Source organism: Pyrgilauda ruficollis, unplaced genomic scaffold (genome assembly GCF_017590135.1).
Source record: "Pyrgilauda ruficollis isolate IOZ18807 unplaced genomic scaffold, ASM1759013v1 scaffold57, whole genome shotgun sequence".
In the NCBI taxonomy this organism is placed as follows: domain Eukaryota; kingdom Metazoa; phylum Chordata; class Aves; order Passeriformes; family Passeridae; genus Pyrgilauda; species Pyrgilauda ruficollis.
In genome coordinates, this window is record NW_024527377.1 from 6,204,753 (window position 1) to 6,229,393 (window position 24,641).

Here is a 24,641-nt window from a genome sequence, read left to right on the forward strand (position 1 = left end):
TTACCAGAGGGCTCCTGGAGCTGAGCTTGCTTCAATGCATCAGACTTTTTTCCAAAGCCAGTAATGATCTCTTCAGTCCTACCTACAGAGAAAGTTTTGTGAATGTGCAGCAGCCTTCAGATGTTACAAACACCTGATGTTTGTAAAGCAGATCAGATGCTACAAACCCAGATTTCCCACCCCTGTGAATACTGAATAGAACTCCAACATGCACAGTTGCATTTTATTTTCATGTGTATGTCTGTTGGTTTCAAGTCACCTGTGGTTTTCTTTATATTATAAGTCAATGAAGTAAAAAAGAAAGAAGAACAGCAATGAAGTCAAGGCAGATGTAATGCCTTGGAAATTTTTCAGTGTTGTTTTTTAATATCAGCAGACATGGTGTAATTTAATTTTCAGAAGAGTCTCAGCTGCAAAGTAGCTGATTAGGCATCTTGAAGAAGCAGCCAATCTCTCAAAACACTCTGTTCATGAGATTATTACAGGTATTCTTCTAAAGAGAGAAACCCCTAGATTGCCAGAAATAAATCACTTTGAAGGATACAAACCCCCTCGGGTAGCCTTCCAGAAGCAGAACCCAGTCATTTAGATCTCACATCACAGACCTGCCTTCTTTGCACTTCAAAAAGAAGAGTCGAAGATAATTGCTTTAATGGAGCAGAAGGAAATTTATCTTTTGTTTCTATTGCTATTAAAATGAACTTAAAGAAGTGCCATGAAGGAGAGGGGTTTGTGGCATTGGACATAAAGCTCAGCCCTGCACTATCTGTACCATTAGAATATGTCACACTAGGTGGGACCACAGTGTTTTCTGAGCTTCATGGTACTGTAAAACATATTCTGTGAAGGTGACTGAACTTCGTTTGCATAGAAAACAGAACTTGAATTGTTGTTTTGGTTTTTTTTTTGTTTAAGCATTTGGACATTTGATAAAATGTCAGAAGTTGTAACACAGCACACTAAGCTCATGATGCTTCATTTATATTTTTGAGTGCCCAATGCAAGTCAGGGCTGTGTCAGCTTGCATGACCTGGGCACATTCCACTTGTGATAAAGTTTGTTTCCTGGAAGAAGAGGATGCAAACTTCATTTTGTTATATCTTCACTGAACCTACTGCCTGCTTCCTAAAAGTCACCATCTTCAGACACATGCATCTAGCACATACTGGGGTATTTTAAAGTGTTTCTTTTAATCTGTTTGTTACCAATTCTGTTCACAGTTTGCTTTCATTCTGCTGTGAAAAGCTTACACTGTCAAATCAGAAGTTTTACTAAGAAAGGGATTTAGTAACATGAACATTATGTTCAGCTGTTTGAAGAACAAAATCAAGATGAAAAGAGACTCAGTGATTAAACAACAAAAAGTATGTTTAAATCATATTAAGGACTATTTTCAATCTATCACCTAAGGATTTAACTACATGCCTTAAAATTTTGTGCCAGTAAGCTTCTGGGGAAAGTCCTATTGTTGCAGTGAGGATCTAGACCAGAAAAAGGAGACAGAGCTTTTGACATAGAGACAGTAATGGTTGGCTTGCAAGTTTAGCATGAAGTCTAGGTTTTCTGCTGGTGTAGATGAAGACCAGCCTGCTGTTCCAAGCAGGACCTTAGGGATGGGGTTCATTAGATACTCCCCAGGTTTTTTTCTTCACAGGCAAAGGTAGATGCTGTCCAGCTTCCAGGTTGCTCTTCAGGAGCGGCATGGTGTCTGTACAATGGTCTGTGAGCTTTGCTGAGGCTCGTGGTGGTGCCAGTTGCCTGATCCCTGCAGCATCTCTCATCAGTTCTGAAGGGGTTTTACTCAATCTCCTCCTAGCTCTATTTTGGAGAAGCAGCTCTGAACTTTTCCACCATCAGATACTCTCCAAAGGAGCTTCTGTCCCCAGGGCAGGAGTGGGGGGAGGAAGTGCCCCCTTGGGGACAGGTTCTGGTTTTTTTTACTGTGCTCACAGTGTGTTCTGGAGACCTTTGTGGTTTGGAAACTCCAAACCTCAGTGAGGTATTCCTGGTGCTTCCCTTTGAAAGAGGAGCAGGTGGTCTGGGAATGTGCAGAGCTGGGTCAGGAAGACTCATTTAAGCATGTCTGTGTCAACTGACCAAAAGGGACAGAGTAAGGGTCCCCAGGTCAGCTTTCCTGGCGGGTCAGGGACATGCCTGGCACCTGCACTAACGAGCTGCACGCTGTGTGGTGTCCTCAGCAGTGCTCTGGGCCTGGCCACACAAACTGAAACTGCAGAGGTGGCATGCCTTTGTGGCTTTCCATTGCAGGTTTGCCATTTTAATGAAGAGCTTTCAGGTGCCCTGAAATTACTGCTTTGTCTCTCAGTTACTGGGTGATGAATTCTTGCTGCACCAAACCAGAAAAAAACTGAGGTACAGCTCTGCGCTGTCCCTGCCAGTGGAAAATGCAGTGCAGGAAAGTGTCACTGCTGTTATTGCTGTTATCACATTTGGCTGCTGGTTGGATTTGAAGGAATACAAAACTTCCCCTTGGAACAGCACCCAGGGGTGCAGGCAGGTGAGTGCTGCTTGTGGCTGTAGGCAGAAGCAGGAGAGCTTTTTGCTGGCTGCTTGCCTTACAGAAAATAAACTTTTGCCTTCTGACAGTCCAGCTAGCACAGAGCAGTGTTTGCTTCCTGTAATGTCAGTGAGAGGTGGGGCTGAGCAGGAAATTGGTGCTCTGAATGACTTCTCCATAGACTGCTCCTTGCCAACCGAAATTATGCTTTAAGATTTTATTTTTACCATTATTTTGTCAAGCCTGCAGGAAATTCACCATTTCCATTATTTCCACAAGCTTCACTTGGCACTTACTGTGTGAAGTCTGTGAATCCATAGGATCAGATCAAAGCTGTTCCCTTTGACCATCTGAACTAGAAACATGCCAACTGTGAGGCATTATTTTTAAATTGCCTGTAAAAATTTAAAAGGATTTCCAAATATTTTTAATAATTCCCTAAAACAGTCTAAGGACATCTGTTAAAGTACTGAATTTCCCAGAAGACAGCAGTAGTTGGGATTGCTTCAGCTGCAAATTAAGGTTGTCAGTCAAAGGGCTTTTTCTGTTTCAGTCTCTGATCTGGGAGTTTTTAGCATCTCTTCCAAAGTGAGCCAAAGAAAGACAGCTAGTGAGCTGTTCTGGCTTGTTTTGCCATGTGTTTAACCTAGCAAACAGTAAGTTGATACCTTTTGTGAAGTCTTCTGTATTTTACTGGATACCTCTGCTTGGTGAGGAACCAAGCTATGCAGTTTTGACATATTTTTGCACTTTTCATATTCTTTCTTCTGCAGCATGCGTGCCATGTTTTAATATATTGAGTAGCTGTGGCAAACGCTATTGTGTGTCTGCAAACATTTGAATTATATTAAGGCAGTGGCTCTGCTAATGAAGAGCTGGAGTAAGAGGCAGAATGATGTATTTACTCGCCAGGATTCCCTGCAGAGATGAATAGTAGGTTCATGGTGAGCTAAAAGGACATGACCAGCCCAAAAAGTGTTTAAAAGATGTGCTTGTTTATTGCATGCTGATATTCCAACTCCAGCTCCATCAAGGGCTATGACAGTTTATGAAAATATTGCTTCTCTACATAACTATTTTATGGTGGTGCTGATGCCATACTGATTTAGATTTCCACCTGCTCATATGCATCAGAATACTTCATTTTGTGTCATGGTAACATGAAAGTATAAGAGAAGGGGAAGGCTTTGTCTTTTCTAACTGGCTTTTAAAGCTTTCATTATTTTGTTCTGTGTGATTGAAAGAAACTGGCATCATCACCAAGCTTGCAACAGAGGAAACTTTTTTTATGTTCAGTGTTTAAAAGATGTCAATGTTATTTCCTTTGTAAACAGAAGATGATGGATAGAAAATCTGCCGAGTTTTCAGCAAAAGGGAGTAATTTCTTTAGTTCTTTTTCATTCCTTAATGGAAAAAGAATTATGGAAATGAGAACAGGCATTGCATTAAGTGCTTCCAATGTTCTTTCCCTTCAGACCAATAAAAACATACCTCCTCCATTAGGGAAATTTAGTTTTTTGAAGCCTGTGTGAATTTGAATTCTGAATGAGTGAATGAGATGACTATGCTGGGGTAAACATTTCCAGGTCTGATTATCTATTTTAAGCCTTTTCTAGATGGATACCAGCTCTTTCCTTGTCTTGTAGGTCTTCTTCAGAGCAATTCTTTCTGTGACTTTTTACATTGGCTTATCTTGTAGTTCCTCTGTAGTGCAATCTCATATTACAAAGAGCAGCAACAGAGTTTTCAAAGTCATGGGAATTGAACTATTTTCTTGCCTGACTGTGAACTAGAGTTCCTGGCTTTTTCAAAACACTCCAGCTGCTTGAAAACTCCATAAGCAAAATTCAAACAGTACAAGTCAAAAAAAAAAAAAAAAAAAGACTTTTCTGTGCTTCCTATGGCGTGTTTATAGTAGCTATAGTCTCACCCATAACTATACATTATGCAGATTGTAGCTGTCTACTTTTAAAAATACTCTTTATGTGTAAGTGGGAAATGGATATGCAGCAATAAACTGCTGTTCCTGGGTGTGTTCAAATCAAGTCCCTGAGCAGGGGGGATCCAAGTGAAGCCATATTTTGTCTCTCAGCTGTTAACTATAAAATAGTAATAAATAATCAGCATTCATTTCTGGAAGTTCTAGAAGATAACAAAAATTAGAGAAGAGGAGAATCATTACAAGTCATTACCACCGATCCTTATTTATAAATTACTAATCATAATTCAGTTTTATATACAATAATACTTAAGGTGCCAGATACATTGCAGAGGTATAGAAGGATGATTTGTCCTCATGTAGTGCAGGAGGGGACAGAGGCACCAAGAGCTTCTGAAACTTGTCCAAGATCCAGAGATGATTAAGTGGAATTATTTTTTTCATTATTATTTTTATTTAGTTGTAAATAGTCTTGATGTAGCTAAAATGTTCTAGTTATAATTGATGAAATAAACCCCATTTTACTCTTTATTGGTGAAATGTTGCCCACGGGAACATGCTGCAAAAACAGTGAAGGCAACAAATGTAATTACTGCGAATATTTGGTCATGTGAGGCTGGTTTTGTTTTAGTTTTTTGAGGTTTATTTTCTGAAAACACTGCTGGGAATTGTTTGTCCATCACTAGAGTGTTCCCTGAAGGCCCAATCCACCACAGGACTCCCAGGAATAATTTTTGTGTTCCTGTTATATTTTATACGCTGACAACTTAGTCCTTCTGCCATGATCCAGAAAAATTTGCATCTATGAAAATATTGTGTTCATTACAAATTCAGGAGGCAAGGAGAACATGCCTGACCCACACAATTCTCTGTCCCCACCCTGATTATTCATTCCTAATGGAAAAATTTTGAAATGCTGGGAAAAGACATTGGACATAAAAATTTTCAACTTCTTGCTGATTTTAAGTTGAAAATTTTTCAACTTCTTGCTGTTTTATGTCCTCTGCCTATCCTGTGTCTCAGTCAATTGATTATTTGATGAATTTTCTCAGTCACTTGATGAATTTGATCGTAATGCCTGCTGTAGGCATTATGAGGAGATGCTAGTGGTGAATCTCCACCTCTCACATTTGATTTTTGGCTGATTTGATTTGTGGTCACCCCGTGCTGGTGCTGTGGGTGGCTAATAGCCCCGGAGGAGCCAGCTGTGCAGGCTGGGGCTGCCTGTGGAAAACACGAGCTCCCCGGTGCCCCGGCTGTGTTTGCACACAGCAGCAGCCAGATGGTTGGAGCTGTGGGTTTGCTTTGCCTTCTCTCTGCAGGAGAAATACCTGAGATGGATGTTGCCAGGTCGCAGCGTGGCTCCTGTGTGTTACCAGCTGCTCTGGCTCTTCTCTCAGAGGTGTGCTTAAAGCATTATAATGAGAAATTGGAAAAACTCTCTGTGGTCCAGTGGGAAGTGGGGAAGAGTTTGTCCTTGTGTTCTGCAGAGCCGGTAGGATGGGTCTGGTCACGAGCTGGCATCCCAGCCCACAGTGTGGTGGGGAAATGTGCCAGATGCTTCACAAGTGCTTTGAGATCAAAGGCACTCTCCACATGTAAATCACATTTTCTCCTCTCCAGCCCTTGGGCATGGCTCGCTCACTTGATGGGCACACACTGTCACCCACTGGAGTCATCAGATGCTGTAATTTTGCAGATTTGCCTCTGGAATGCACTGCTGCAGTCAACCACCCTCCTGAAACACCTTTGGGAAGCTTAGGCCAGGTCCCATATCACCTTTTAAAATTACAGGTTGGTTGTTAGAGACAATCATCCCTAAAGCACAGCCAGACAGAGCTGTGGTGTCCACTCTGGGCTTATCCTGGACAGGAGGAGTTACTGCAGGGTAGGTGCACCCCAGCCATGCCCCAGCTCGGGGTCAGTGCTGGGCAGAGCTCCAGCTGTCTCACCAGGCAGCCATCCCCATCTCACACCCTTGGTCTCGTGGTCTTGTTCCAGGGCAACCCACTGTACTTCCAGTCCGCCAGGAACGTGACCGTGAACATCCTCAACGAGAAGACAAAAGTCCTCACTCGCCTTGTAACAGGTAAGGAGGGGGAAAGGCTGCTTGGAGGGATTAAGGAGGGATGAAAGTGCATGTTTTGGGATGCTGTGCCAACTTCAGACAGCGCACAGAAGGGAGTCTGGGTGTTTTGTGGAGTAGAAATGAAAACTTCACTCCACTCTGTTGAAACAGGCAGAGACAGGAAAGCTGTGCTGGAGAGGGAACTGGCTGGGGCTGTCTGACAAAGAAGCAGACCATCATTTTCATCTGAAAGCCAGTCCAGAGTTAGGAATGTCTGTTGTATGACATCAGGGTCAAGAAGAACATACGCCTGGCTGACATTTCTGTTGTAACAAGCACAGGTTTTTCTGAAGACATTTATAACTGCCTGAAATCTTGGGAACTCTGGAGTCCAACTGTGGCAACAGTTTGCAATTTAAAGTCCTTCTGCTGATGAAGAACTCCCTTTGCACCCAAACAAGAGTGTGTTGGGTGGGGAAATGAGTGTTTTATAAATCCCCAGGGCACAGCAGCTATGAATGAATGCATGAGTAATTTGGGTTGAAAGAGCCTAATGCATTATATAAAGAATATGGCATTGTATATATGGTATAAAATACATATTTGATATGGGACAGAGATATACTTACTGAGATTTTTGCATGGACTGTCAGAAGTATTGGTGTGTGGCGAGGGCAGTAATCCATAAACATGTTTCTAAGTTGAGACTGGGTTGCTTGGTTTGCTTATATAACATCTTGGCCTTTAGTCACAGTATTAAATAATTAAATATGCAGCTTCAGTGAGCAATTATTTAGGCAGCATGTGTGAAACTTGCCTGGAGGAAGGAAATAAATTCGACCCCCAGGCTCCCTGATTCTCACATTCAGAGGGAAGGTCTTCAGTTTGTTGGCTCTCTGTGTATTTTCAAGAGGGTGTTTGGTTCACTTAAGCACCTCTGTGTCACGAGACTTTGGGACTCAGTGATACCTCCCAGTGTGATGCTCTGGTTATTGAGCTTTTTATGCATTCAGTACCAGCTTTGGTTTCACACTGGAGCAAAGATGTGGTCCCATGTTGTGCCTACTGCAAGGATGAGTGGGGAGGTGGTTAATAAGCAAGACACAAATCAGATTTTTACTGCATTTTCTCAGTGTGGCTGCACGAGTTTTTAAGTATTTCCAGGGATCTCAGCATGGCCTCACTTGTCTGAAGTGCAAACCACCTGCATGATTCTGTGTGTCCAGGTGCCAGCACAGGTGACCTGTGCAAGGAAATGCTGGGTAGGGATGGAGTTTTTAAGAAAATACTGGCTTTCAAGTGTTATTTCTCTTTTGAGAAATGAGACTGGTCTTGAAGATGGCCGGAATTAATGCAAAGTCCAATCACCTGCCTCGTGCAGGATGATATTCCAGCAGGGCTGTGGTTTAGATGGAATTGGGAGGGCTGATGAGTGGTGAATTGTCCAAAGTCTGGCCTAGGTCTGTAACCCAGGGCAGCCTCTTTGTCACTCCTGGCAGCCTTTGAGCCACAAACCTGCACAGAATGGCTGTTTAGGCAGCTGATGTTTATCAGCCCCCACAAGAAATCACATTGCCAGAGGCTTTCCAGCACTGTAGGGCACAGCAGCCTGCAGGAAAAGCAGCAGAATTGAAATAAGATCTTCAAAGGAAAGTTTTACTTGTCTAAAAACTTTCTGCAGTGTGAGAGGATGCCATTTTTCTTGGCCTGCACATGATTGAAGGAGTGTAAAACAAAACATTTGCTCCTGTGCTGGTATTTGTCTTTTTTTTTTTTTTTTTTTAATTGGGCTGTTCATGACACTGATAGAATTTTAATCCAGGTATGTTTAAAAGCTAGAAAACCAGGAATCTTTTACACAGCAGCATCAGTCCAAGCAAAAGGGGCCCAGGAGCTCTTGATGCCTCTTACACCTGCACCAATACTCTCAAGGCATGGCTGGATGTGTTCATTGCTGTTTCACAGATGGGTCTGTCTTTTTGTAAAAATATCCCAGCTATCCCAAGTTCAATATAAGCATTATGGCACATATAAGCATTACAAAAGCATAAGTAGAAATAGTTGAGCAGTTGTTACTTGGGTAGAAAACTGCCCTTTCCTAATAAGATCTAAAAAGCCTCCGTTTGGTGTCTCTGATGCAATTTGTTGAGCTACTGTTACTCAGCAAATGGGTTTATTGAATGTATGAAGCTACTGTGTGATTTTCTTACACTTTTCACTAAAGTAAAGCTTCTTCCCCTTAGGTCCCCAAGCAGTGGAAGCACACAGCCAAAAATTTGAGGTGAAAACCCTCTCTGGAAAATTGCTGTTTTCTGCAGATGACAACGAAGTGGTGGTTGGAGCAGAGAGATTGAGAGTTCTAGGTAAGAGATTGTTCATTAAGCCACAGTTTTAATATGCACCTCTTCAAGTCTGAGTATAGTTTTGCCTGACTTTCCTTCCTACTTGCTGAAAGCTTCTTTTGGAGATAAAACTTTCTGCTGTCTTTATGGCTTTGAATCTTCTCCAGGCAGATAAAGGCCAGGAGTTTTGGTGGGAGGGCTTTCTTAACCTGCACAATTTGTTCTTTTCTTTCACCTCCAGAAAAAAAAAACTCCCCTGGAAATGGTTTTTCTGGCAGAGTGAAATACCTTTAAAACCAGTTTTGGAACCTGAACAACTTTTGTTTCTTGGATCTGGGGTGGAGGACAGTGAGGGGCTGCCCCAGGGATGTGCCCGTCTGCAGTCACTGTGCAAAGGGAAACCTCAGGGTTCATGGTTTGGTGCCAGCACTGTCACCAGCTCCTCCTTCATTCTGAAACAAACACCAGGAGGATCTGCCTCCCCAGCTGTGCTGCCTGCCAGGCCTTATTCCTAATGAAGTAGGAATAAGTGGTATTTCCTAATGAAAACTGGGGATACACTCTGGGTTTGGGATGTAGGGGTTCTTTCTTATTTCTTTGGATTTTTTTTTTTTTGTCATTAATTGGAGAAACAAAACAGTTGTGGCAATTGGAAATTTTGAAGCTTATTTGATAGTTATATAAAATTAACTGTCTGGAACTTGAATTTTTGTGCTCCCTAATTCAATCCAGGCTCTTTGCTTAGTCTGGGATTTGAAGTCAAGTCTGGGATTTGGTCAGGAGTGTTTTCACACAGGACCAGAGTGGGTAGCTCAGTGCTGTTTACAGTCACACAACAGTGCTGCTGGTCTCTGTGGAGGCACCAATATCTGTTTTATAGTGTCTTGCTTTGGATACATCTTTTCATTCCAAACTGTTCCTTACTTCTCTTGTAAAAACAGATCAATAAGGAGCTTGGAATTTTATGTAGATATAGATAGTATTTTATTATTATTGTTACTATAATTTCTAGCTATTTAATAGTATATTATGTATAATATAAATGGGACTTGGTATTCACCCTTAGCATTTTTTGCTGCCTGATGTCCTGCTGTTCTGGATGGTTCCTCTTTGGGGACAGGGTGGGTGTAGCTCTCTGCAGATCACTGTTGTTACACACTGGACTAGTTCAGTCACCGGCTATAAAAAGTTAGGCAGGCTTCACAGGATAAATGTTGAATTTCACAGAACTAAGAGTATCTTCATTAGCTTAGAACTTCAAAGAGGCCCATTCAAAATTCTTGTGCTGGGGACATTTGTAGCAGTCCCTGTTCTCCAACAAAGTTCCCTTCACACTGCACCTTTCAGAGCTAGTTCATGCAGGGTAGATGAAGTCAGGAAGCAACAGTTTTAAGTGTTTTCTTGGAAGCCTTAAAATAAGAGAGATTTGCATTGTTGGTTAAAAAAAAATACAGGACCTTCTCCTTAAAAGCTGCAAGTACTCCTTTTCAGATTACACACTTAGAAAAAATTGCTTTGAAGTTCCTCTGTACTTTCAAGAAACCAGGAATTAATTTTGATAGCTATTTTGAGTTTCTGTCTTGTTTTACTCTCCATAATAAACAGCATCAAAAATCTGCTGATCACTGTAGTGCACTTTGATTTTTACCTGTAACTGAGTGTTTCTCGAGGTTGGTTTGACTTTTGCAGATCTATCAGAAAAGAAAAAATAGAAGGATACTGCTGGTGATGTTACATAGCAAGTATTCCAATGACCTTGAGCTGAAATGCTTTCTGAGTTCATTCTTGGCTTTGTTTTTCTCCAGCTTTGCTTCCCCAATCTAATTTTATCTCCAAAAGTGTTTGCCGTGGCTGTTTGCCATGCTGGGAAGTGTTACACCATATGTTCGTGTTTCTTGCAGTGTTTTTGTCTGCTCTGAAGGCCAGTCCGAGTTGCAGCACACAGACAAATTCCTTTGATCATTCTTCTGGTGTTTGGGCTCTCAGGTGCTGCTGGAATGTGTCTGCTGACACCCATCTAGGCCATGTAAATAATTTCAACTTGTTCTTTTTATTACTGAACAAACACTTCTTGTAGAGGCAAGTGTGTGTCAACAGCCTGGCATGAAAGTCATCCCACAGAGGTCAGAGCAGCAGTTCTTGTGGCCAGCTTTGAATATTGCCAGAGACAATAACTCTTTTCTTTGTGCAGACTCCAAAGTTTTTTTCTGGAAGTTTGTGCTACAAACCAATGCTGAATCCTTGTCCTGAGAAAAGAGGTGCTCTTCTGTTTTGAAATGAACCCTGCTCTGGATATCTAGAGGATTTTTCAACATTAGCAAGGGATAAAAAAAGGGGAAGAATACACAGAATTATAGATTAAAAACAAATGCAAGTAGGACATACGATGCATTTGATGGTGCTTCAAAAAACTGCGCAGCACGGGCAGTGCATATTTCCATATGAAAGTGCTTTTTATTTGATTTGTATTTTGGGGAGTTATTTCTGATTTATGAGCATTAAAGGACACAGAAAGACAGAGCTGGCCACCTCTGCTTTTCATGTATGACGTAATTTAGAGTACTTCAATTATTTTATTTGATATAGTGAACCCAGTCAAACCTGTCATCACAGGAGAGGCAGGAGGATGGCAGGAACTTCTGTCTGAGGGGAAGGGCAGATCTGAGCCCTGCGGCCGTGGTGAGCTCTGGTAACACTGACACAACCTTGTTCAGCCACAAAAAATCCCCTCTGCCTTGCTCAGGTTGGGAGCTCAGCACTGCCAGATAACCCTGAGGGAGCTTGTGTTTGCCTGCAGGAACCCTATAAAAACTGAGCTCTACAACGACTCCACTCTGCCCTTTTACTTCTGAACTCCTCTGTCAGTGCTCGTGTGCTGATGGGATGGGATGGGATGGCATGGGATGGCATGGGATGGCATGGGATGGCATGGGATGGGGTGGGAGCACATTCTCACTCTTAGCATCCCTTCCCTCCCCAAATGGAACTGGAGCACCCCATGGTGTTTTGAAAGATCCCATGGCAAACCTCAGAGCTGCTCTCCTTCCCCAGAACCTCAGCTCTGCCTTGGCAAGGCTTGGATTTCTGAAGGCAAAGCCTGCCCCTTCTCTGCCCGTGGTGGCCCTGGGAGCTGTGTGTCTGGGGTGATGTGCAGCCCTTCCCTGCAGCCCTCGCCGTGGTCAGCAGAGCTTTGGGCAAACCCCACAGCTCAGAGCTCACGCCTGGCTGGAGCCCCCGAGGGCTCCTAACACAGACCCTGGTAGGGGAGATAAATGAGCTGCTCCTAATTGAATTTGTATTTGCTGCCTCGTCCTTCCTCCCTCCCTCCCTCCCTCCAGAAATTAAACGTGTCCAGACCATCTGAAAAACAGGGTGTAAGAAACACTCTTTAGTTAAAAGAGTATTAAAAATAACTTTGATGTATATTAATTACAATTTCATTTAATAGCTTATTGAACGTTATAGCATTTATAAATAAAAGACAGTCATAAAGCATTATTCTGACTGTTAATTAGCTCTATTTATTCTCCAGATTAGTTTTTAAATATGCCCTCTAGATGCCACTTGATACTAATTAACAGAGTTACATTATTATCTCTATAGAAAGGCATTTTTAATTAAATCTAAAGCAATTTAAATTAGCATGAGTTTTTACAGAAATTAAACTCTGGTCAGATGCTTAATTTAGCCTTATAAGACAACATCTGATGACATGCCAGTGTCAGTTCTCCCAAGGGCCTTGACATCTTTTTTATTTCAGACTATTTTTTGAAGTTTGTTTTCAGGGAAACTTGCCACTGTACTCTGGTGTTTAATATTTATGATGGATTTAACCAATTTTTTTGAAAGCTAAATGTTGATGGGAATCCACATGCATTGCAGTGAGCTGAGATAATACCACAAAAGCCACACTTCTGCAGCTTACAGGAGTCTGGCAGTCCCTGGGTTTGTGTGGGAGGTGGGATTGTATGGGCTGGATGTTGTTCCCTTACAAACCTACCAAGCTTTTTACCACTGTTAAAATTACTGTTTTGCTTTCCAACAAGGATGGGATTAATCACAGCCCCACAGGGTCCCTTCTCTGTAACAGAACAATACAGGGATTGCTCCCCCTCCTCAGAAAATGTCTCAGACATTTTGGAATAGCGTGGCAGAAGCTTTTCTTCTAACGGAGCCTAATGATAAAGATTTGGCTAAAGCCTTCTCCTGTGGCAAACCCGAACTGAAATAGCTGTATTTAGAGTGGGTTAGGATGCCTTTCATCTCCCAGAATAAAGACTGCAGGAGCAGTGTGACCCAGCACCATGGCTGATTTAAAAGCACCTTTGATCTCACCAACCTTTCCCTGCTCTCCTGTCAAATAATTAGCCAGTAGCTCCATTTCTACCTTGTAGCTTCTTTTCCACTGTAGCAGACACCCTTTGGGCAGTGAGCCATGTGGAGCATGTCAATGCTGACCACAGGTTAGGCTTTTGGGACTGTTAGTTTGGGAACTTTTTTTTTTTGCTCAAGGTTCTCTCCAGCTGCCTGGGAATGCACCTGGAAAGAGGAATCAGCTGTTGAAAGGTTATTGCAAATTTATTAATAAGTTTGGAGTAATTAAATCCAAGGCACATTTCCAGCATGTTATTTATGAGCTGTTTATAAAGGAGTTTAGAGGATTTAGTGGAGGGACACCAACAATAAAAGCAGTGTGGTCCAGGAGTGTGTGGCTTTTTACAAGAGCAAGCAGTGACAGGAGGAAGAGGGATGGCTTTAAACTGAAAGAGGTTAGATTTAGATTAGATATCATAAAAAAATGGGATACTGTGAGGGTGGTGAGGCACGGGAATGGGTTGCCCTGAGAAGCTGTGGGTGCCCCATTCAGGTTGGATGGAGCTCAGAGCAACCTGGTCTAGTGGAAGAAATCCCTGCCTGTGGCAAGGGAGTTGAAACAAAATGACCTTTAATGTCCAGTCCAAGGCAAATCATTCTGTGACTCTGTGATTGGAGAGAGCTCTTTTAAATGACAGTGTTGGGGCTGTTGCTGGGGACCTGCCCTGCATTTATGGAACACAAGGTGCTGTGGCTTGTTACTCGTGGAAGGATTAAAAAAGCCTTTGCAATAATATCCTTCACTTTGGTCAAGAGGAGAACAGGATTTTTTGTGGATGTTACTGAGCTAACACATCTGTGCAAGCTGCCCCAGCTGCCTTAAGCTTCACATGTACAAATATTTTCAGGGTTCCATGTATTAGCTTCATGTGGGAGGAGCCCTGCAGAGCTGTGGCTGCAGTGCCAGCCTGGTTAGAGAACTCTGCTCACATTTCCTCCATATTAAATTTTTAGGGACTTCTTGGCATGTCCTTTCCAGCTTCTGCTTGCTGCAGTAATTACAGCAGCATAACTTTAATGGCTGCAAGAGTAGTTACATTTCATTAAATAACCCACAGCTGTATTTGACTGGTATCAGTCATTTCAGAGGGTGGGGTGAGCTAGAAATTTAACAGTTTCCAGTAATTACCACCCATTTTTACAGCATGTACCCTTCTTCAGCAGTGATTATTTATGGATCAGGACGTGCATGGTTGCCCTTTACAGCAGCCATTATGATTTCCAAATGGCATTTTGCTGATGTGTTTGTGGCAGAGGGAACTCTGGTAGCCAAGTGTTGAAATCAGGCCTGACCCTGAGAAGAAATGCAGCTTTCTGGTTTCACCACTGGGTCTGCTGCAGCTTTATGACTAAGGGTAAATGCCAAACTTCAATCTTTGTAGCATTGATTTTGGGCATTGCCCTGAAAAACATGTCCTTGGTACAGGTCTGTAAGTAGCCTTCTAAAAGGAACCATAGTGCTGCAGTGGTCATGTCTTGTGAGACTGAGACGTTTTCCTACTCTAATCCTTTTCCTTCACAAAGGCAGTGGAGGGAAGGTGCCTTTAACCCAAAGGACAGGGAGCTTCTCAGGGCTACCTCACTGGGATGCCTTGCTGTGCCTCTGGACCAAACTGCACCATCTGCTGGGGCCGCAGCCCTTTCCCAGTTCACCCAGTTGCAAATGAGCTCCAGCTTGTTTAGGCTGCTTCTGAGCTCCTTCTGTGCTCTCAGCCAGAGAAAGGAACGAGCCCCAGCCTGCTGGGACAGGCATTTGACCTTTTGCTGGAGATGTATGAACTTCTCTAGGAAGAGCTGCAATCCCCAGAACTCCCTGCCCACAGGTAATTAGGCAGCAGCACTAATGCAGTCCTGGAGCCATTGCCAAGCTGTCGTGCAGTGGTTGGTCCTGCAGGAAAGGGATGGGGAATAAAACAAGGGGAGCAGGGAAATGTGCTGGCAAATGAAGAGAGCAGGGTTCAGCACTGGCACTAGCACTGGAAACTGCCTCCACTGTCTTTAGCTCTCAGTTGTGGCAGAGCAGTTCTGCCAGATTTCCTTGAGCTCGTTGCAGAGCTGTGATTATGGGAAAAAATTATGTTTAGCAAAATTAAGGAGTAGTGGAGAGCAAAAACACATGTTTACTCTCAGTGGTTAAAGCCACAAGAAAATGTTTTTTTGTGGTTTTTTTTTTTTTTTCTCTCAGCTAGGAATCGTTCTGTTGCTGTATCCATGAAGAAGCAGGGGTCACAAAGTGATTTAACCTGTAATCAGCAGTGACAGAGAATTTAAAAGCTATATAGAAAAGAAACCTGACTTAGTTGAATTGGGTGGGTTTAGGTTTTTTTCTGATTTCTTTCCCCAGAGGTTGAGATGCAATTGTTGGATGTTTTCTTTCAAATATTTCTCCCATTCTGCAAGGGAAGAAATTAAAATTACCAATTCTTGAATGAATACTTCTGATAGCTCCCATGCTTTAAGGGCAGTAGGTGTGATGCTGTTTTCCATTCTTTTAAATGGCAAATCTGACTTAGATTGCTCTCCTTTTTCAAAATCCACTCACCCAAATTGCAAATTTGTCTTTTTATTGACAAGAACAAGCTGTGTTGGGAGAGAGAGAGATACTGAGGAGTTTTCTTTGTGTTTGCTTTTACTTAAAGTACATTCCAGGCTGAAAGGATAGCATTTATGTAAAGTGTATAGGCTTCGAGTCCAGGCTGAAATGTGTGTTCAGATTGTGTTCCCTTAATCCTGTTTAAGGAAAGAGAGGAATCATCCACCATCAGATTAATATTGATTAAATGTCACAAGGATTATGAAAGAAACATACTGTACACTTACCAAACATTGAAATCGAGTTTAAAAGTGTGGCAGATTTATATTTTATTTCCTAAGTGTCCTCCCCAGCTGATCTGTTTGAAGCTCACACGATATTCTTCCATGATAAATTTCCACTGTGTATTCCCACTTCAGGTGCTCCCCTGAGTTCCTTTGCAACTTTGCACAAGAATGCTGAGAAGGGCTTCAAAGGAATTCAGTGATGACATTGCTATTGTTGAGCTGCAGGAAAAGTGTTCAAGGACCCCAAAACTAGTCAAGAAGGAAATATCTGGAGGTCAGCATAAGTTGTAGCAACTTTCTTCCTACGCCTGTTCTCAGTTTGGGTGCTCTGTTCTGCTCTTCCTTTTGTGTCCTCAGATAAATGAGCTGTGCCAGGGAGGCTGTGGGAGATGGTGTGACTACAGGCACACACATCACTAATGACCCACTTGCTCATCTCTGAGCTTGCAGCTCATCTCATTGTTTGCAAGTTTTCCAGCTTAAAACCCAGGCTCCATTGATTCCTTGGGACTCTGAGTCAGAGAATTTTTTCTCCTCCACCCAGCAGGGTTGGAGTCACAAGGAGCTCCTGTCTGGCCTAACTCAGCCACAGCCCAGTGCCTAAGGCTTGGCTCACTCCCTGTGTGCATACAGTGCCAAGACCAAGGGCTAAAAATAATCTGTAATAAGAAATAGAATCCGTTTTTAAAAAATTATATTACGTTTTTTATTATAAACACTTCGTTGATGCTGCACATGATCTCATTATTGCCCTTATTATTCAGGAATTTTTGATTGCCCTTAAAAGAACTGCCCAACACTTAGACAAAAAAGGAAGACAGACAGACCTTTGCAATGAGCTATTTTTATAGGATCCTGGAAAGAAACGTGAGTGAAGCTTCATGGCTTTTGTTCAATGCACTGGCTTAACCTAACCAGGCTATTATTGGACCCTGAAATAGAGCTCTTATTGATTTCAAATTTAATGGGATTCAAGGGGAGCAACAGCAATTACTATGCTCACCCATTTAAAAACATAAATTAAGGATGAATAAGGCTTTTAAAGCTTGGAATTGGAAGAAGCAGTCACAAATAATTTTTACCTGCATTGTATTGGATTTACTTCCTGGGCATCTGTTTGCACACACTTTCTGAGACTGTCACATATTATCCTGATGAGACCTGCAGAGGAGAGAACCTCCTCAGATGGATGTTTTCATGAACAAATTGCTGAATGTGTCCTGATCAATAATAGTGGGAATAAAAGTAGTTCATGGAGACCAACAGCACGCTGTACATTGCCTCTTGACTTCAGCTAGAAAAAAATCACAGCAAATCCTTCTCCTTCCCCCCTTATTTGCACAGTCCTGCAGAGCACTAAAGAGAAGATGCACTAAGGCAAACTTAATCACCAGGTTCATCACAGGCCTCTGAGACCCACTTCCATTTGGAAGCAGTGATATACAACACTAAAGGTGTGCTGCAAGTCTGTAATTATCAGTAAAAAAATACAGGAAAGAAATGTGTTGTCTGAAAAGAAAGAGGAAAGTGGGGAATAGCTGACCAGGTGTATCTGCACCTGAGTGGAAACCTGATGTCTGCCTGCATTCTGCTCAGCCCCAGGAGCTGCTCAGCTGATTGCCACCTACCCCTGACAGCAGGAGCATCAATTATTAGTCTAAAAAAACCTCTCATGGCATTGTGTTTGAGCTCCTCTTCTCTCTCTTGCAGCAGAGAGCAGGGGAGGCCCAGGGGAGGTTTTGTGCAGAGGGACGGGGATGTGATCAGTGTCTTGGCACAGTGGCTGGGTCCCAGCTGGCCAGAGGAAGCAGGGACTGACCTTGGCACCAGGAAAGGTGGCAGGACAGTGCCATGCAGCTCAGGCACTTCTGCAGCACGCAGGGAAAGCAGGAGGCAGCTGGAAGAGCTGAACACACATTCCTGTGTTCCTCTGGTTGGAGCTGTTGTTGGTTAAGATGCACCTTCCAGCTGAGATTTGCTTCTTTCCTGGGGCATTTGTGCTCCTCCACTTCCAAACCCTAAAACTGGACTGGAAATGTTCTCTTGCCATGAGACTCTTGATTTTTGTTCTTGGATGAAATGAGCACATACAGGGGTCTTTGACACCTCACACCTTATGCACTGCAACGGGGGAAAAAAGCCAAAAACCCCAAAATACTCTCTGAATGAATCTTTATGGTGATTCAAAATATTTCAGGTTGATCCTGTCATATGCTGTATAAGTTCCTGACTGATTGTATGGAATTAAGTTATTGGGCAGAGAACCAGCTAATGGAAACACATTGATGAAATCATTTTTGAGGGACATTAAATGGGACTTAAAATAAAGCTGAAATGGCTTTATGGATTTTTCAGTCAAACTGTTTATGAACATTTATCGGTGGTAAATTACACAGTGTCAGAAGAGGGAATCAGTATAATGGAAGCCTCTCTGATATAATACTGTGAGAAAGAATAATTTATTCTAGATGTACAGTACAGTGTGTTTAAATCCAAATGATATTATTGTTTTCTTCTGTCTTTGGCTGATTGCACATAAGTTACCCTTAGCAGCAGCAGAGAGTCTCATATGATGAAAAAAAATATTAGCACTTTGCAATGAAATAGAAATTTTCTGTATGTGTTTTTCATGGCAGATAGAAAATGTTTTAATAACTGATAATTCAGGAAGTAGAAACTGTGTTGTACAATAATAAATGTAGCTTACATTGGCTTTATGCTCAGTAAAAGATGAAGAGAGATCGAGCAGCTTTGATTGAAAAGGGAGATTGTAGCAGCTGATTCTTGAACTGGAGCTGTTTGTTAATACCATTTGCCAAAACCCATCATTTCTCAGGTAGAGGATAGTGAAAATAAGACTAGAGGAATGCAAGACTAGAAAGAAATTTCTGGTCCTGAAAATACTGCCCCTTGGTTCTGGGACAGCAGATCTTCCAGTCAGGTATTTCTCAGATCTGTCATATTGTCTGTCCCATCTAACTGAAAAGCTGCTCCCATTGCTCTTTTGTCTCACTGGTCCTTCCCTTCAGGACCAGTTTACTGCCACTCATGTAAGCACTGGCTCTCATATAAACATGGGCTTAGAGCCAGTGGTTCTTTTCCCTTGGGGTTATTTACCCTCCTGATGTATTTGTGCACAGCATGAGTATCCTTCCTGAGCACATCATGCTGCTCAGCTACACAGCCAACTCCTTCCAGCCTTCTTTTATAGGACTTCTTCTTTTCTGTTTGTGCAGTCAGGACAGTTTTTCCTCTCTGGGGATGAGCAGGAGGGCACACAATAGTTCAAGGATTCACTGATGATTCTTAAAATAATTTGGTTTCCTTTCACTTTTGGTGTTCCTGTTAGACTTTCTTATTGCCTTTCAGTTTAATATCATGTTTGCTGTCCATAAATCATGAGCAGCATTCAGCTTTTATCCAGGGACATTGTATCTTGGAAGCCTCCAACATGTAGAAGAAATTTTTACTACTTTCTAAGCACATGAACTTGGACTTCATATTTTCAATCATTTGTTACTCCATAACATCCCAGTTTCCTACAGCAGAGCTGGAATAGTCCACTTCAGTGACAACAGCACATTTCCCTCAAAATTTCCTTCCTTTTTTTGCCAAAGCCTTGAGTCACAGTTGGATTCCATGATCTGCAGAGTCTTTTCCAACATCAGTGATTGTGTGATTCTAAAACCACTAAATGAGGTCACTTCCTCCAGCCTTCACTTTCAACACCCTCCAACACTGGTGCTGTCAGAGCTGGCTGGGGACTTCCACAGTGGCCAAAAGCCAGACTTTGACACAAATGTCCAGTGGAGCTGAATTAGTCCAAGGCACTTTTTCCCCCAGGCAGAGATTGAGACTCTCCAGTGTAGAATAGAGGGGGCTGGAGGGAAGGGGGCATGTTTGAGGTCCAGAAAATTCCCAATAGCACAGAAAAAAGAGGATGGTTCTTTGGTGAAATCCTCAGGCAGCAGGGTGAAACCAAAGGGAGAACTTCCCCAGAGTGTTTAATTCATCTGTCAGCCCCTTGCTACAGAAAGGGAACACTTAGGATGAGGATTAGGTGAGGTGAGGGAAGTTAATCAGTGTTTTTGACAAACTTTCTGTGCCAACTCAAGGGGCCCTCAGCTGCTGACAGCCAGAGCCAAGGGAGGGATGTCTCAGTCCTGGTCCTTCAGCATCCCCTCGTGGTTGGTGTCCTGCTCAGTGACAGAGACAGGTGGCCCTTTGGGAGATTCTGTGTTATTAAAGAAGAATATGAATTACACAGTCAAGGCAGAAAGCCTTATCAAGGCAGGTAGCATTCACTTCAAATTCAGATCAAAGGAGAGAAACAGAAAGGTTTGGAAATCTCATTCCTGTTCCCAGTGCATGAGGGACTTTTTAATGGATCTGGCAAGAAGGGAGACAGGAAAAGAGGGTTTGAGAACTGAGCAGGGAAGGGAAAACAAGTAAATGGAGGAAACTAATACCCAACTCTTTCATTTTCAGCCTTCTTGAAATGACTGCATTGGGGTTTTCATTGACCTTGTTCCAAAGTTGCTTCCTGCATTTAATCTAAAAAATGAAAGCCTGGAAAACCCCAAGTTTTTTTGTTTTTTTGTTTTTTTTTCCAGAAATAAGTTAGTTTCTCCTTATTCTGCAAGCACTTCTGGTTAAAGGCAGGTAGTTCTTTTGAGTTTGCATGACTTCAGTATTTGACTTAAGGTGTCTAAAAATTAATTAAAATGCCCAGCATAAAATTAATTAAAGTGCCCAAGCCATGTGGGTGAAGGGGTACAAGAATATCTGAGTGCATCTCTCCAGCTGCACTTCCTCATCCTCCTTCCCTCAAAAATCACTCTTCTATTATGCAGATAAGTGCAGGCTGGATGTTTTGCTACATTTCGTTGCAAAGCCAAGAGCCAAGGCAATTGTGTTGGATAAAGCAGAGATTTAAATCATTTGGAAACTGTTGAGAGAGGACAGATCTGATAGTAACAACCTTCATGGTTGGCAAGTTACAGCTGCTTATGACAACTTGTAACAATGACAGCTTATAGTGAAGTTAAAAGCTCAATATCTGTATTGTGCCATAGGATCAGTTTCAATCCCAAGTATAAACCTTCAAACTTTAGGCTGCCTTTATAATCTTTGAGTTTACTTCAGTTTTTTCTGGGTTAAAAAGAGTTGGGCAGTTTTTTTATAAATGTTAGAGTGCTTGTTTTCATTCTGATTTTTTTTTCTTTGACACTTTGGGACAGCTTAGTTAATTTATTTCAGTGTAAAGAAAGTGGAGTCATACTGCAGTCGTAGGTGTTTCTCACTTATGGCAGCAGTTACAGCAGGATGTTGTCTTGACATGTTTTGGACCATCTCAGAACATCTGTTATTCTGTAATGATGACTTTCAAACTGCACACAGGGAACAGCTACAACAGCATGTGTTAGGAGTGCTCTCAAACTGTACATGTAAAAGTTTTCATCAGGATCTGTAGTTTGCACCAATAACTTTATCAGACTAAAATCTAAAGAAATAAAAAAAATGCCACCAGCGCTGTCTGCATGCTGACACTGAAATTGCTGTGATGACTGCAAGTAAAGAGTGACTAATTGTTCACAGTGGGTCTGAAGGCAAGACCACAGGTTTGTATTTAAGAATAGAGGTCATACTTGCTCATTGGCTTGGCAGCTATATATTGGAGAACAGGCACATTAATCTCTAGCGCACACACTCTGTGTGTGAGGCAGTTAGTGCCACTCTCAGCTGTGTTTTAATTGGAAGTTTCAGTGGGAGCAGGAACGTGATGTTCTGCAGCAGAGTGTCAGTGACAGCACCTGGGGACTCCTGTGCTCCAACAGGGTACTTTAAAAGTAGAACAGGTTCAGAAAAAAACAAAACCAGTGAGAAGTCCAGAGGATTTCCTTCGCAGTGATTGATTCAGAAAGCCCAGAACTTCTGAGTGAATCAGAGCAGGTTGGGGGGGTTGGTTCACCATCAGTGTCTGACTAAAGTCTCCTCATGCAAGGGTGGTTGGCACACGAGGACTCGAGAAGATTCAGTGGCTGAAAGATTAAATGAGACCATTTCAGATTAGATGCACATTTTAGATGAGAACAGTCAGTGGAAAGGGTTGCCAGAGGGTGCCAGGGCTTTGGCTTACAGCAGTGATGTGAGGAGAGCACATCTTCCTAGAGAAGAGAGAGCAGGGATTGGTCACAAAATATGGGTGAGTCCAAAATACGGGCCCAGTTCAGGGATGGTTGGGTGAAGTGGCCCAACTGGGCTGTGCAGGTGGCCATGAAGAGGATTGCAGTGGTCTGGAACTTAGGCAAGCTGTTTGTAGTACCCAGCAGTTCACAGGTCCAAAGCCAGTCAGCAAATGGGGCAGTGCAGCTTCCCCATCGTCTCTGAGAGAGGGAGGAATGAGCAGAAGTTAAATAATTTCTGGGTCACACATTGAACTGGTGGCCAGGCTGGGACTGGGGCAGGGTCTGCTTGTGCTGCCCTGCATGAGGGTGCAGCTCCTTCCCTCCTTTTCCAGGCACAAGCACAGCCTGACTGGAGAGGTGTTCGCAGGGATCAAGTCAAAATCTGCTTTTCTCCCTTGAGTATCTCTGAGAGCCCAGTGAAAGAAATGATGTCGTGACATGCATCCAGGTTCTTTCATGAGGGATGCAGCTGGATTAGATGCCTGGTTAGCAAAGGGTGTTTTTTCCAAGCTCCCTGCATCAGCTGGGTCAGCAGACTCTCCCCAGGTCGGGGTGCAAGCACCTACTTTTCCAGCCAGAAGTGCAGTTGACAGGCAAACCCCACGTGTAATCAAGGCAGCCCATTGCAGATGAACAGGGTGTGGCTTTTCTGGGGACAGAAGGGATGTGCAAGAACGACATGGGGTCAGGCAATGGGGTAAATTGCACCTAGGTATGATTTGACAATCACTCCCCTGATAACAGCTTATAATGTTTACAATTTGTCTTCTGTTTTGTTTTGTGATTTCAGGAGCAGAAGGCACAGTGTTCCCTAAATCTATAGAAACTCCCAATGTCAGGGCAGACCCCTTCAAGGAACTAAGGTAAACTTTGGAATATGGTTTAATGGTAACTCAGTGGAGCCTTGTTGGAGTTGTGCTTACTGCTGGGCATCATTTCTGCTTTTGCAAAAGAGCTTGGGGATTCTCTTTGGAAGGCATCACAAGAGAGGATGCCATGGAAGGGAAGGGACCTGCCATATTTACATGTGATATGACCAAACTAAAGGCAATCACAGGTCATGAGAGCAGCATTTCTGCTCTGCAATGTGCTCTGCATACCCTGGGCTCAGCATTTGGAAAAAAAAATAGAGTAATTTTTTCCTGGTTGTGCAGGGAGGTGCTGAAGGCCGTGCTGGATCACAGGGAGTAGCAGCAGGCAAAAGGATAATGCTGTCCAGTATTATCAGACTTGCAGAATTGCAAACCCTCCCTGACCTACACAGGGCACAGCTGTGCACATGTGTAACTGCTGACACTTGCAGAGATGCCACTTGCTGACAGCATTGTGCCATGGGGGAATAAACAGCACAGCTCCTGGGAGCCAGCTCTGCCCTCAAGCTAAGGCTGGGTGTTATATTTATTTTTAAAAATAATTAAAAAAAAAAGTGTGGCACTACAGGTTAACTTGAATGACTAGCCTCAGGAAAGATACTAATCATATGGCTTAAAAAATTAATGACTGAATCTCCTGATATCCTCTCACCAAGAGTGCTGTAGGGGTTTGCCTCAATACTCAAATTATTCCTCCTTAGAAAAAGAGAGAGAAATATTTAAAAAAAAAAAAAAAAAAAGAAAAAAAAAAAAGCAGAAGGACATTTTGTCCTTAAATATTGGGTTGCCAGCTCTCCTTTGCTGGAAAATTCTGGGTATGGAGCAAACCTGAGCCAGCTGAAGTTGAGCACAAGTGCTGCTGGTTTACTGCAGATGCAGGGGGCTGAGAGAGAGCAGCTCTCATGGATTCCCTGCTCTGGTACCAGGGATAATTGTGGCCCAGCTAGGTCACCAGGGAAGAGGAAGAATCTGCCTTCCCTTGGGTCTGTCTCTACCTTTGAGTTTCCCCCAGGAAACCCTCTAATTGTTCCAATTTCCCACTCTGGGGATCACCTGTCAGACTGCAGGAGCAGTGGGGGCGTGATGGGGTTTGTTAGGAAAGTTTGTTCTCTTCCTCCAGGCTGTGACTTTACCCTGCCTCGTGGTTTTCCCAGTTTGGGTCTGCTTCCTTTAAAAAAAGAGGAAATGTGGTCTTTACTCACTGTGACATGCAGCTGGCAGGGCAGGGGCTGCAGTGGGGAAAAGGAGATGTGAGGGCAGGGAGTGGTGGGGCAAGGCTCTCCATTTCCCTGGAAAAGCCAAGCAAAGGCACCAGCAGATGGATTTCTAGGTGACCTCCAGGTGACAAAGGCTTTCTGGCACAGCCTGTGTTTACTGACATTTTCATTAAAAAAAAAAAAAAAAAAAAAAAAAAAAAAAAAACTGCAAGATCATGGTTAAAATATCCAGTAGCATCTCCAAAATTCACAAGAACCAAAATTTACAAAATTTTGTCTTGAGTAGTGGAAAAGAGATGCAAG

At 42.8% G+C, this 24,641-nt stretch overlaps 1 protein-coding gene across 7 annotated transcripts in view; it reads left to right on the forward strand.

Moving 5' to 3' along the window:
* The window catches only part of SGCD (sarcoglycan delta), a 308,254-nt gene that overhangs the window by 253,329 nt on the left and 30,284 nt on the right, over positions 1 to 24,641 (forward strand). For all 7 annotated transcript variants that reach the window (XM_041482031.1, XM_041482033.1, XM_041482032.1 and 4 more), the window contains 3 exons: positions 6,459 to 6,546; positions 8,769 to 8,888; positions 23,040 to 23,112. In XM_041482031.1, coding sequence (XP_041337965.1) covers positions 6,459 to 6,546; positions 8,769 to 8,888; positions 23,040 to 23,112 — 281 coding nt within the window. The remainder of the gene's footprint in view (positions 1 to 6,458; positions 6,547 to 8,768; positions 8,889 to 23,039; positions 23,113 to 24,641) is intronic.